Source organism: Podarcis melisellensis (assembly GCF_964234715.1).
Source record: "Podarcis melisellensis genome assembly, chromosome: 14".
NCBI classification, from domain to species: domain Eukaryota; kingdom Metazoa; phylum Chordata; class Lepidosauria; order Squamata; family Lacertidae; genus Podarcis; species Podarcis melisellensis.
This window is the reverse complement of record NC_138546.1, coordinates 7,121,655-7,135,236: the sequence shown is the minus strand read 5'-3', so window position 1 is coordinate 7,135,236 and position 13,582 is coordinate 7,121,655. Positions and strand designations below refer to the sequence as shown.

At 49.3% G+C, this 13,582-nt stretch overlaps 1 protein-coding gene and 1 long non-coding RNA gene across 4 annotated transcripts in view; one reads left to right on the top strand and one right to left on the bottom strand.

Annotated features, from left to right (window-relative positions):
• Positions 1–13,582, bottom strand: part of LOC309357319 — a 395,759-nt gene that overhangs the window by 154,583 nt on the left and 227,594 nt on the right. The window lies entirely within an intron of this gene.
• The window catches only part of CACNA1H (calcium voltage-gated channel subunit alpha1 H), a 389,727-nt gene continuing 379,297 nt past the window's right edge, over positions 3,153–13,582 (top strand). For 2 of the 3 annotated variants that reach the window (XM_081889027.1, XM_081889026.1), the window contains exons 1-2: positions 3,154–3,741; positions 8,056–8,372. In XM_081889027.1, the coding sequence (XP_081745153.1) occupies positions 8,071–8,372 (302 nt within the window). In that variant the 5' untranslated portion in view covers positions 3,154–3,741; positions 8,056–8,070. Of the gene's footprint in view, positions 3,742–8,055; positions 8,373–13,582 lie in introns of all 3 variants that reach the window. The other variant, XM_081889028.1, reaches the window with a different exon arrangement.

Here is a 13,582-nt window from a genome sequence, read left to right as displayed (position 1 = left end):
TTAACCGGCAATGAATAGCGGCAAGGCCTGTATTTGCAAATTGAATATAATAAACCCGTCAGTTTTCAGAGGTCCTGGGGGAGAAGGCAGCCAGTCTGCAGGGAGATTTCTTCTTTCCCTTTTCATCGTTAAATGTTGGCCCTTCCAGAGCCATTGCTAAACCCTTAAAAGGCAAATGTGCATGAAGTTTACATCTGCTGATTTCTATGTCTTCAGATTGGCTTTCAAAGGGAAAGCAGCCAAGTAAACCAGGAATGAGAAAGTTGTGGCACTCTGCATGTTGTTGAACTTCAAGTCTCATCAGCCCTGGGCAGCATGGCCAAAAGCAGGGGCATAGCATGGGTTCTTGGTGCCTGGGGCATGTATGCACATGCTACAGGGGGGAGCAGGTGTGGAGGGTGTCCGCGCCAACCCAAGCCCTCTCTGCCAACTGAGTCGCAGCAGTCTGAGCCAGCGGTGAGTGAGAGACGGAGGTGCTACCACTGCCCCAGTTCTGGAGGCCTGGCCCAGGTACGACTTGGTGAGGGAAGGGAGACTGTTGTGGGGGGACCTGGTTGTGCCCCTCACATCCTTTAAATCTCTGAACCCAGGGCCACGGCCCCCTTGGCCCTCCTCATGGTATGCCCCTGGCCAACAACAGACAGGGATGTGGTTGAGCTGGATACCAGTCACCGCTGTGTGGTGTAGTGGTTAAGAGCGGTGGATTCGTAATCTGGTGAACCGGGTTCGCGTCTCCGCTCCTCCACATGCAGCTGCTGGGTGACCTTGGGCTAGTCACACTTCTCTGAAGTCTCTCAGCCCCACTCACCTCACAGAGTGTTTGTTGTGGGGGAGGAAGCGAAAGGAGATTGTTAGCTGCTTTGAGACTCCTTCGGGTAGTGATAAAGCGGGATATCAAATCCAAACTCTTCAGGCCAAAGGTTCCTCAAACCTACTGTAAACAAAGGAGAGAGAGAGAGAGAGAGAGAGAGAGAGAGAGAGAGAGAGAGAGAGATGGGGCCTGGCCCAAATGACACAATCTGGCCCACCTTCTATTCCCATCTATGAAAACTCACTTCCTTGGAATAAATCAAAAGCGTACTGGTTATAAAGCATGGTGTTCTCCTCAGACATTGTTAGACCTTCTGCCACAGCCATTGTGTCCAATGCTTAGGGATGGGCAAGAAGTTTGATTTGGGTCACATTTAAACCTGTTTGTATCGCATTTGCATCTTCCGAAAATCTGAGAACTGAAACACAGCCGTCCTTTGAAATATGCACTTCTCTGAATTCTGCAAAGCAATTATCCAAGCAAAGTTGACAAAGCTAGGTCTTTTGGGGGGGAAGTAGGCATAAAAATGTATGTATTGGTGAAAAGTGCCTTTAAAATGCATTATATTAGGTGGTATAGCTTGCAAAAAATGTATGTGTTAGTCAAAGCTGCAGACAGAGATGTGTTGATTGGGAGAAACTTGCATTAATTTGCTGTGAATTTTCATGGGGTTGTGGTTTTTTTAACACAGATAGCTACAGAAATATGGAGAAATGAATTTAAGATTGGAAAAATGAGAAACAGAGAAAAGTGAAAATGACAGACAATTGCATTGCTAGTGTGGGGGGGGGGGTGTTACCTGCTTTGCCTGATTATCATTAGTGCATCCCAGAAAGTTCATGCATCCGATCCGGGCAGGTTTTCCCCTTCCACACATGTGTGCACCAAGGGAGAACATTTATCCCCTATAATCGACCTTCTCTGGCACCTCCACTTATTGGAATGTCATTTTAAGAGAATCTACAAGCTGGCACAAGCCCAGAGGGTGGTCAAGAACCCCCTCCCATGGTGATAAAAATATAACAAAACAACCTATCAGTTGCACACACACCCCACCCACAAATGTGGGTTCCCAAAACCTGCTTCATCATGTAAGGCTGGCCCTGAAGTATCTGAATCTCTAAATCATTAAGGATGGGGAATGAGCACAGTTGACAGCAGCTGGTGCCAGCCTGGTACCTTCCAGATGTTTTGGCCTAAAACAGCTGCTTTGGGTGGGTGGGGATTGTGGTCCAAAACATCTCGAGGGCAGCAGAATTGGCAGAGACTGATTTACAGTAACTCCGTGGCTTCATTAAGGTGACCTACTTTTTTGTAGGTGGCTGGGAGGGTAGAGAATATTGGGTTTGCTTCTCCAGATGCGAAAATGTCAAAAATACAGGAGATGAGCAGTGAGTTTGGGGTTAAAAATACGACTTCATGGGAGGAGAGTGGGAGCCTTTTCCTCTTCGGAATCCTGGTCTGATTCAGCCTCTAATGGAACCTCACCACGCTCGCTTTGCATTCCCGCGCGTTGGGAATTCCAAGTCCTGCGATTTCAGGAGCGTGTGGAGGGGAAGCGGGTCAACGTAAACGTGGGCAGCTTTGCGGTCCTCAGCGGAGATGGGCGCCGGAGTTATCCCCCACCTTCCCCTCCTCCCTCCAGCAGCCTTGCTATATGAACCCCACCCCGGGAAGAGGGCGAGGCTGTGGATTATCTAGCGGTGGTCCCCGAAACTCCCCCAACCTTTCCATCCTATCCCTTTCCGAAGTCTGTGTGCCCACCTGGAATGGGTTATCCCCCCTCCCCCCTCCCCGCAGAACAGCTGAACTTCTGAACCGCTCGCAGAGTGACCTTCAACGCACAGCCACCTTGGGTAGCGCCAGTTGCAAGAGAGAACAAAGGAAGCGAAGGGAGCGAAAGCGTAATGGGGGCGGGGTAGAGCATCTAGCAGCAATTTGAGGACAGAAAGAACTGAGGCGGGGGGAACCGTGCAACCCCACCCTCCTTCAGCCCCCCCAATCCATTTCCTTTATCATTATACGCACTGAGGTCGGCGCAAACCGCCTCTCCAAAGCGGCGGCGAGTCCTGAAGACCGGCCACTCTCGGGCTCTTCTGGGCCATGCGCCCGGGGTACTTTTACGCATGGAGCTGTCTCCAAAGCGCACGGCTCGGCATCCCGCCGCTGCCGCTCAGCTGGGTGGGAGCCCTTTCTCCCTCTCCCTCTCTCGGCTCGCTCGCGTGGCTCTGCTTCCAGCCGCTCTCCGGGCTCCCCACCCCCTTTCTCGCTTTCTCTCCACCCCCTTTTCCCTCCCCTCCCCTCGGTGAAGTCTGAAGTTTCCCGTGTGCGCAAAGGCGAAGCGCTCTTCGGCGCCGTGTGGTTCTTTTCTCTCTTTCTCTCTCTCTAGCTCACATATATATCTCTATATCTCTATTTTTTATATTTATCTCTCTTCTTTTTACCCTTCTGCAAACGATTTGGTGGAACTGACTGTGTCCCTCACCCATCGCACCCCTCCGCTCCAATTCTTGGTGCAAAGGGGACCGGAGCCAATTTGGAAGAAGATCGGCTTTCCATCCTTCCTGGGGGGGGATCAGAGGAGGGTAAAGAGAAGCCCCCCCCCCAGAAGGAGAGGTGGGGTCTCCTCGCGGGTGGGGAGAGGAAAGAGATCAGGCATGCTTCGGGCACCAAGGATGAGTGACTTCCTTCCCTGACCCTCTCTCAGGGCACCCACCCACCTCTCCCTCTCTCCGGAGCTGCTCGTGGGATTGACATTGCTGGAGACCTCCTATCCCCAGGGGAGGTGGAGAGAGAGCGAGAGCGAGGAGGGGGGAATCCTGCCGCTCTCCGCTCGGAGTCCTTGGAAGTAGATTTTTGCTGCCTGGTCGGATGTGAACGGCAAAAGAGACGGCTATGCGTGTGGGAAGACAGAGGTCCGTGAAACTAAGGTAAGGCGGCACCTCCCTCCCCGAGTCCCTGTCAAGAGTGGGGGATGGGGGGAGCAGTGTCCAGGCAGCCTCTCCCCCTCACCAAAGCCTTTTTGGGCCCTGATCCTCTTCACATTTACTCGGGAGTATACCCCCGCAGAGTTCCAACAGGGCATACTTCCGCTCTCTCCGAGGCAGCGTGCGCGCAAGAGGATACTGGAACTTGGAGGTTGGGTAGGTGAGGGGCTTACTTCCGAGTAAACGGGTCCAGATTCCGGGAGCGAGCCGGGAGGTTGAACCGCCCAGCTCTTCCCAACCCCTTCGATTCCCACTCGCCATGCGAGGCGTTTGAACAATGACTTTGTGGCAAGCGCATCTCCCTCTCTCCCTCCCACCCCACCCCCAAATATCCATCCCGTCTCTCGTTTCGCCCCTTCACCCCTCATTTCTTTCAGAAACTAGAAGCCCAAGATTGGGGAGTGGGGAGAGACACAAGGTGCCTCACATTCATTCGCTACCCATCGACCCCTCTCCTCTTTCTCGCCTTCCCTTTGAGAAATGTACGTCTCCGCCTGGCTTCTGGGGACAACCTCACCTTTTCCCACATTCCCCTTTTATTGAATTTATTGAATTATTTTTGAACATATATAGATACAGATATCTCACTCCTCCCCCACTTAGACCATGCAGGTGGGGGGGGGGGGAGAGACACGCGTCCTCCCCCACCCCCAAATGGTCCGCGTGGAGCAGCGGCGAAGCTGCCGCTTGGAGAGACCCACCCGAGGTCGCTTGCGGAGAGCTAGAGAACAATGAAGCTCGTGGATCTCTCTCTCGCTCTCCACCCTTTTTCTTTCTATTCCACCTTCAGGTTTTGCCTGCCTGGTTTAACTCTTTCCTCTCTCTCTTTCTCCTCTTCTGCTGCTTCTATTTAACTCTCTCTTTCTCTGACCCCCCCCCCCCCATATTTCCACATCTCCCCCACTTAACTCTTTCCTGTCTCGCTAACGCTTTCTCGCCCTGCAAGGCCACCTTTGGAGAGCGATTTCTGAGTTCCTTGTCACGTTTGCTCGCAGTCAACCCTACTTTGCCTTTCTTGCCCCTCCTCCCGCTATGGAAATTTACACCACCAGCCCTACTCAGAGTAGACCCACTCGAATGAAAGGAAACGCCAACCATTCATTTCAAAGGATCTACGCTGAGTAGGATTTAGTTGGATGTAACCAAAGTATCTTACCCAAAAAGCTCTGTTTGTGGCAGGGACCCATCCATTTTTAAGCAACCATGTATATCTCAGTAGTGCTGCAGCAAGTAAGCAATACTAAGGATAATTTGTACCCATTCCTCTTAATTCTTCTTAACTTTATGCTTCCTTTGGTTCATTCTTCCCTTCCCTTCTTCTCAGAAAACTAGAGAGGGCACTGACAGGTAGTAGATTCAAGGCGGTCTTCCTTCACATTGGGCAATGTTAACTTGCGGAACTCACTGCCACAAGACAGGAACAAAGGGAACTGCCTTAAACTGAGTCGGCAGATGTTTGGCTTGAAAAGAAGGGAGCTTGATAGCCATTGAGAAACCTGTCTTCTTCTTCTTCTTCTTCTTCTTCTTCTTCTTCTTCTTCTTCTTCTTCTTCCTTCATAGATCCTTCAGCCATGGTAGCAAAATGAAGCCTCCATAGCTAGAGGCACTTTGCCTCTGAAAACAAGTTGGTGGCAATATGCAGGAGGGAAAGGCTGTGCCCTGTTATGTCCTGCTTAGGTTAGGATGAAGGACTAGAACAGAACAAAAGCTTTGGTTTGATCCTGCAGCGCTCTTTCTTATTTATCCCATTCACACCTCTCTTTCCCCAATTCCTTACGCTGACGCCTCTCTCTTGAACATAACACACTTTAGGTGGAGTTATTCTGTGTTCCTTTTACTCTTCAACTGCGACTTCACATGGAAAGCTAAACAAAAACTGGACATTGTTGCCCCAACTTGATTACAGTGGTACCTCGGGTTACATACACTTCAGGTTACAGACTCAGCTAACCCAGAAATAGTACCCCAGGTTAAGAACTTTGCTTCAGGATGAGAACAGAAATCGTGCTCCGGCGGCATGGCAGCAGCAGGAGGCCCCATTAGCTAAAGTGGTGCTTCAGGTTAAGAACAGTTTCAGGTTAAGAATGGACCTCCGGAACAAATTAAGTACATAACCCAAGGTACCACTATACTCTGAATATGGGGCAATGGATGTGGGAGAGAAGCTAGCGGTGCCCATTGCTGCCCCTGTAAACCCACATTGAATGCCAGGGGCGGCTCATCCAGTTTTGCTGCCTGAAGTTCGACCTGCCCCCCTCAGTGCTCCACTTCCTGGGGTCACACAGAGTAACTTCTGCGTTCCAGTGAGATCTTGCGAGGGCTGCTTCTCTGGCATCAGCGGGAAGAGGGCGCCCACAGAGGTGCCCCTTGGGTTTGGCCACCTGAGGCACCTGCCTCAGCCTGCCTCATGGACCAGCCGGCCCGGGCTGGTTCAAGAAAAGGAGCGATTTGTCTTCATTTATGAATGAAAATGCACCCCCCCCCCTCCCCAGCTGTTACTTCCTTTTCCCTATTTCTTTATTCCTGCTTGGTTTCACCTCTGCTTCAGGGATTTTCATAACACTCACTCCTGCACACATATACACACCCTCCTGAGAAATTTCAGGTGGAGACAGACAGACAGCTATTTACGTTTTGTGGAAGAGGTTTGAATGCAGATCCCCTGCCCCCAAAACAACAGACGAGACTTTTGCCAGACCTGCATCCAGTCATATGCATGTTTACTCAGAAGTAAGGGCCAAATTGGGCATTGCGTGGGAGCTCTGTGTTAGAAGTTCACGATTTAAATTTATATAATTTTTTGTAAAAGTGTGCCTTGGTTTGAGTCGGGGCCACTGTGTGGCAGAAGTGAGGGCGGCTCTTATCCTTACCCACCCCCACATTTTGGTTCAGATCAATAACATCACTGTGGAGCTCCTATCAGCCCCATGGGGGGGGGGGGAGAAAATGTGGGCTTTAAAATGTAAGCCTGCCTGCATGTTTTTCCATCTGCAGTTTAAAAACAGCTTGGGGAGCAAGTCGTAGGGGGTGTAATGTATTTGGGGAAAGGGTTAGACCTCTCTCTCATGGCTTGGATCCAAAATGGAGCCCCCCGTTGGCTGCTTTTGCAAAAGAAAAAAGAAAAGAAAAATTACATTGTGTGACCAACGAAAGATGCAGTTTCTGAAGTCTCTCAAAGTTCTAGGGGGATCACTCCCAAGTAACCGTGCTTGCTTAGGTTAGGCTGAGAGTTGGTGACTTGCCCAAGGTCACCCGGTGAGTTTTTCAGGCTGAGCAGGGACTCAAACTGTGGTCGCCCAGGTCCAACACTCCAACCACGTCACCAGGCTGGCGTTCCTTAAAGTTGCATCTGCCTTTATTCTGGCCATTGCTGTTTGACAGGGCTGGCGGAGGACATTTTGCTCTCTGAGGTAAAGAGCAGCATTGGGGGGGGTGGACATAATAATAATACTTATAATTATAATTATATCCCACGCTCCCCGGCCAAAGCTGGGCTCAGAGCAGCTAACATCATACATAATAGTACTAATAGTACTACTATGATAGTAACAATAACAATAATAAATTTTATTTATGTCCTACCCTCCCCGGCCAAAGCCGAGCTCAGAGCTGCAAACATCATATATAATAGTACTAAGAGTACTACTACTACAGTAACAACAACAACAGGGTCAGACTAGATGACCCTGAGGTCCCTTTGGGGCTCAATATTTTATATTTATTGCTTGAGATTCCTGCATCGATTCAGAAGCAACCTGTTGGAAGCTTATAAAAATTATGCAGGTCGTGGAGAAAGTGGGTAGAGAAAAGCCCCCCTCCCACTCTCATTACACTAGAAAAGAAAAGTACTCCCCCCCCTTTTTAGCACAAACTAAACTGTGGAACTCCCTCCGATAGGAGCCAGTGGTGGCCACCAACCTATTGCTGGAAAAGAGACAGATTCATGGAGGAAAGGGCTGCTGATGGATACTAAGTCAGGCTGGCTATGCTCAGCCTCTGCGGCTGGAATCAGCAATGCTTCCGAATGCCAGTTCCTGGAAACCACAGGAGGGGAATATGCTCTTGTGCTTGAATCCTGCTTGCGGGTTTCCTACAGGTTGGCCTCTTTGAGAACAGGACGCTAGACTAGATGGCCTGATCCAGTAGGTTCTTCTTACGTTCTTTCCAAAACAACGCCTCCCTTCGTTGTTGTCTGCCCTTCCCCAAGAGCTCACCCCTTCTTCTTCACCTAACTCTTTCGTCCTCCACCATCTCCAGGTGCCGGCTGCTATCATGACTGATGGCGAGAGAAGAGAACCTTTCCAGTCCCTGACGAGCGACGAGGTGCAAGTCCCCATAGCTTCTGGCGCAGCCACCGGCAAGGCATCCCAGCCAGGGGAGGAGAAAGATGAGGACACCCTCAGTGCTTGTAAATCCATCCAGGACAGTCTGGCTTCGGCAGGATCATCCACCCGGGATCCAGCCCACGAGGGAGAGAACCAGGTCCCTTACCCTGCACTGGCCTCCACTGTCTTCTTCTGCCTTCACCAGACAACTCGCCCACGAAGCTGGTGTCTCAAACTGGTCTGTAACCCATATCCTTTCTCTCCTGAACCGGGTGATGTCAGTTTGGTGGTTTGGTGTGTGGTTTTCCGGAGTCCCGTCAACTTTTTGCCTTCTTGGTTTTGGGTGCTGGATTTGAGAAGACGTCTTGGGTGATGGTTGTTTTGGTTGACCGTTTTCACATCTCCTGATGGGTCCATAGTTTTGAGCTTGCTCTCGACTTGGAATAGCCTTGTGGACAGCTTGGGTTGTTGTTTTCCTGGTGTGGCTTAGTTCTCTGAATCTGGAACCAGAAGGTGAGGAAATGAGACTTCTTTAACAAGGCTGTATGCTGCAAGGGTTCATGGTTGAAGGAGATGTTGGTTGATCTTGTGTTGTGGAGGAGAACCTAGAGGAGGTGGCTTTGGTGGCCCAGTTGAGGCTGAGTCTAGTGGTGTCCTACCTACCTCATCTAGTTGTTGGGCATGCAGCAATTTTTGTCACAGCGAATTTAACTGTTTCTGCTTGGTCTTGCCCAATCCAGTGCTGGTTGTAGTGACTGGTCGATGCAAGCAAAGAGAAATTTCATGCTTTGGGTTAATGCATTTTTAAGGTATTTATTTCTCTAGTGCATCTGTAAGCTGCTCTTCGGCCAATATTATTCCCATAATGGTTTACACACAGTCAAAACAAAACAGTCCCTACTTGCAGGCTTGCAATCTAAAAAAACTACACACATACACACAAGGGAAAGGGGACAGGAAGGAAAGGGAAATAAAAACTCAAACTCAGATACCAATTTCTAAGCAGTTGTTCCCATGTTGAGTAGCTGGCACATTTTAGGAGGTTCTTGATGGAGATGGACCTCCACGAAAACTGGTGACATGAGCTCTGCTTCTCACCTTTCCCACTGAGACAACCTGACACACACACAACTTGGGGTCACACTCAGCAGATATCTTTGGTTGATTCCACATAGGCTGACCTTTCTCTTAGTGGTATGGTCTTTTCCACTCCAGGGCAAGGGTTTCCAACCTGGGGACACATCTGGAAATCTAGGAAACTGCTGTGTGCGCCACAAAATGCCCATTTTACAGGAGGAAAAACTAGCAATGATCAGAACAACACCCCCCAAGGAAAACCAAATCACCCAGACAAAACACCTACCCCAAACAAAACTCCAATAAAAAGTAGAAGAAGCCAGGGACCACCAACCCAACTGCCAATAAACCCCTCATCTTTTACAGGAATAGAAAGAGCAATGAGTCTTGGTGGGCATCCAGGAGGGTGTTTTGGGGTGCTGTAATGCCCATAGGTAACCACATTGGGGACCCCAGCTGTGGGTGGTATCTCTGACTTTTCAGTCATGTTTAACTAGGTGTTGACATTTTGACACACCTGTAAATACCTAAAAAGAGTGCATCCTGACATCGAAAAGACGAGCTCAAGCAATCCTCAATTTCTGTCTTAACATATCCTGAAAATCAAGTTGTTTCTGCCGGGAAATGGGATGATGGAACTGCGTTGAATCAGAAGGCTCTTCCAGGCATCCTGTCTGTTGAGCATTCCTTCCGATTTGTTTACAGGGAGATTAGATGATGTTGCACCAATGCTTTCCGGTCCATTTCCCCCCCCCCCCCCCGTCACTCTTTTCCTCATTTGGGGAAGCAGGTTTGTTGCACAAGATCAAGTGAATTTGTCAATGTGCAGGCGAATCCCACCCCGAAATAACGAGAGCCTGGAAGCAGCTGGAGGAGGGCTAGGCTGAAAAGGGGAGGTGATTTTAGGCATCCCTACAGACCCTCCCAGTTGCAGGTCCACCTCCCCCAGGAGCTCAGGGTGGTGGTGGTGGTCTGCGAGAGGGTCTTCTCTGTGGCAGCCCCCTAAGTCATGGAACTCCTTCCCCACAGAAGTGCACCTGGCTTCTTCAGTATGCCACATTCAATGAATGCTGAAGACACATCTCTTTATCCTGGCCCGGGACATCTGAGACGTATGCTTTCAGGGGCCATTCTATTTTAATGAATGTAATATTTTGACTGTTTTTCATTCTAAATTTTAAAAGTGCCGTAACCCACCCTGGGACCAGCTGGCAGGTTTTGTTTGCGCTACTGCTGCTGATAATGATAATTTGAGGGTGGATAGGTGGCATTGATAGGAATGGCAAGGTGGAATTCTGGGTCCCGCTAAGTAGGAATCCATTTACCGCCATGTCAAATCACAGTGAAGTTTTTGGCTGTTGCAAAAAGCTCAGGGGAGATGGAGAACAGCAGGGGACACTTCAACAGTTTATGTAAGAGGGCTTAGGAGATGCTGGTTGATTCATGGGCTGGAAAATAATATATATATTTGCAAGGGGATTAGCTTTTGACCTGATGGCACGGCTGCGGCTTGGGGCTTTTAATTCAGATGGGATGAACTGCATCTCAGAAGAGCAAGGGATGAGCTTTGCTACTCCCAGTTTACATGGCTGGTACCAGTGTGTGCTTCCGTAAAACCCCAACAAAATGTGGTCTTTCAGAAGATGAATGCTATGAAGAGGCTGGATCTCATACTGGGACAAGGCTGGCTAGAGTCCGTGCTCTGCTTGGGGGAGTTGCTTTGGTTGGGTTGTGAATGTGTTGATGCTAGACAAAGTCTGGTCATTGTTCCCTGTAGCCCTGTAGATGTGGGGAGCCGGGAGCCTCTAGATCAGCGGTTCTCAACCTGTGAGTCCCCAGATGTTGTTGGACTACAACTCCCATCATCCCTGAGCTCTGGCCTTGCTAGCTAGGGGTGATGGGAGTTGTAGTCCAACAACATCTGGGGACCCACAGGTTGAGAAAGGCTACTCTAGATGGTTACAGCTGATTGGTGCAGACACTGAGCCCCATTGCACAACAGCCAAGGAGCCCATTGGCACTGTCAGTGAGCCCCACATTGTCCATTTGCTGGTGCAGGTTGGACCCCAGACAAATGGTTCTTAATCTTTCTTCTTCTTCTTCCCCGGACCGCTGGGGGAAAAATGCTGACAGTCCCAGCAGACCCCTTAATGATTTCCCTGCTTCTCGTAGCAAATTGTAATGTGCTGTGCTAGATACTGTATGATTTTTAATTGTGTTTTCATTCCTCCTTTTATTTCGTTATCACGTTACAATTAGAATTGCTAATGCAATAAAATACAATTTAAGGAATGAAAGCAGCTATAAAAATGCATTTAAAAATCAATAGGAAATCTGCAATGTGATGGACGTGCTGTCTTCCGCCTTCAGCCACAAATCCATGGGCAAACCGCAGGGCCACTTGAATGAAGCTCGCAGACCGTGGTTTGGGAAGCCATGCCCAGGACTTAAGGCAGCCCTGTTCAGGGAAGTTTTTAATATGTAATGCTGTACTGTTTTTAACACTGACTGGGAGCCGCCCACAGTGGCTGGGGAAACTCAGCCAGATGGGCGGGGTATAAATAATAAATTATTATTATTATTATTATTATTATTATTATTATTATTATTAATCATGGGGGCATTGCATTTTGGGGAAACAAACATGGCAGGCTGCCGGGGTGTGGGTGAGCTGAGCTTGGCTTCTGTTCAAAGGGAGCACCGCACCCTGTCCTCTGCTAAATTCCAACCAGAGGGAAATCAAGGGGGAGAGGGTGACACAGCCGAGTTAGGCCAGTGTTGCTGCTGGAACTCTCAGCCAATGCCCAAGCTGACTGACCACTAGCGCCAGGGCCTGCTGCTGGACTCGAGATTTAAACCAGTTTGATATCCCTGCATTATAGATTGAACCTGGTTTGCTGTAACTGAGCTGCAGATTTCAGCAAGTTCAATGGTCATTCCCTCTTCCCAGGAAACCATGGAGATTGTAACTTTGGAGAGGGCATGTGAACCCTCTAAGATTCCCCAGGTGGGTGATACTGCCCCCTGGGGGTGGGCGGTGTGATTAGCTAGGGGGCACTAAGGGGCAGGGGACCGCTGCAGGTGTAAATGGCTACCTGATTCTAGAAGTTCACAACTTCTGCTAAGTTAATTAAAGTAAACAGTAAACAATTGCACATGCAATTGACTGTTCCCGTTTTGAACTTTATTGTGCTGCTTTCTTCCTAAGTTGGTTGTGCAACCCACTATTCTGAATAATGTGTTTCATAGTGGGGCACAGGAAATGGGTTTATGGAACTAAAAGTTTGGGAACGACTGAGCTAAGGAAATGATTCCCAACTTCAGTAACACACACCTGTTCCCAGGATTCTTCAGGGGCAAGGGAATGTCCATAGTTAAAATGGTATAAGAATGATGCAAGCTTGCAGTGTATATAGGCACGCATATCAACATCTTGCATTGTCTCTTCTGCTAGGATCAGAGAAAACTGCCTTATACCAGCATCCATCTAGTGCAGTGCTGCCAACACTGGCTGGCAGCATCTCTCTGGAGTTTCAGGCCAGAGTCCATCCCCCGCTCTTTCTGGAGATGCCAGGACTCAAACCCAGACCTTTTGCAGGCAAAGGGAATGCTCTACCACTGAGCAGCAATCCTTTCCTGTTGCTTGCAGGGTGGGGAGAGCAACTCTATATTAAAACAGTGTCGTTGAGTGCTTTCTGCCTTGCAAAAGGTCCATGAGAGGAAAAGCCCTCTGCCCCAAGGCGGATGCAATCTAAAATTCCACTTCAGGGAAGGCAGAAGCTGTGTGGATTTGAGTTACGGATTATTGATTTTAAAGTGCTTTCCAAAGGAAATGTGCATTCAGGGCATAGTGTCAACGTGTTAATAGTTCCACAACCAGTGCAGCAACAAGCAACTACTGCAGGGGAAGGGAAGCTTTTGAAGCCCAAGGTTCTCATTGGCTTCTTCCCAGAGGGTGGGAGACATCACACACCAGTGGTGGGTGGGGCCAGAGGCAAAAGTGGGTGGAGCAATGAATGTAACATTTGCCTCTACCCGGGACACTAGTTTCCACACCCATTCCTCTTTATCCTCCATCAAGGCAGGCAAGAAGCAGTAACGGAGGTCAGGTGGTTGCAATTCTATGATTCAGGGAAGTGGCATTCATGGGTCTATTCATTATATATACCATATGTAGGGTTGCCAATTCAGGAGCATCCCCAGCCCTGAGATTCCAGGGCTCAAACTGGAGACCATGGTGATGTCCTGGGCAGGGCCCTGGAGATGGAAGTTAATTGGGAGAGGAGCAGAGGCAGGCAGACCTTTCCCTGTGAGTCTCCATGCTGCAATTTGCGGCCTGAAGCTTGCAAGTTGCACGGAAGGCCTTCTTAATCATTTTTCAT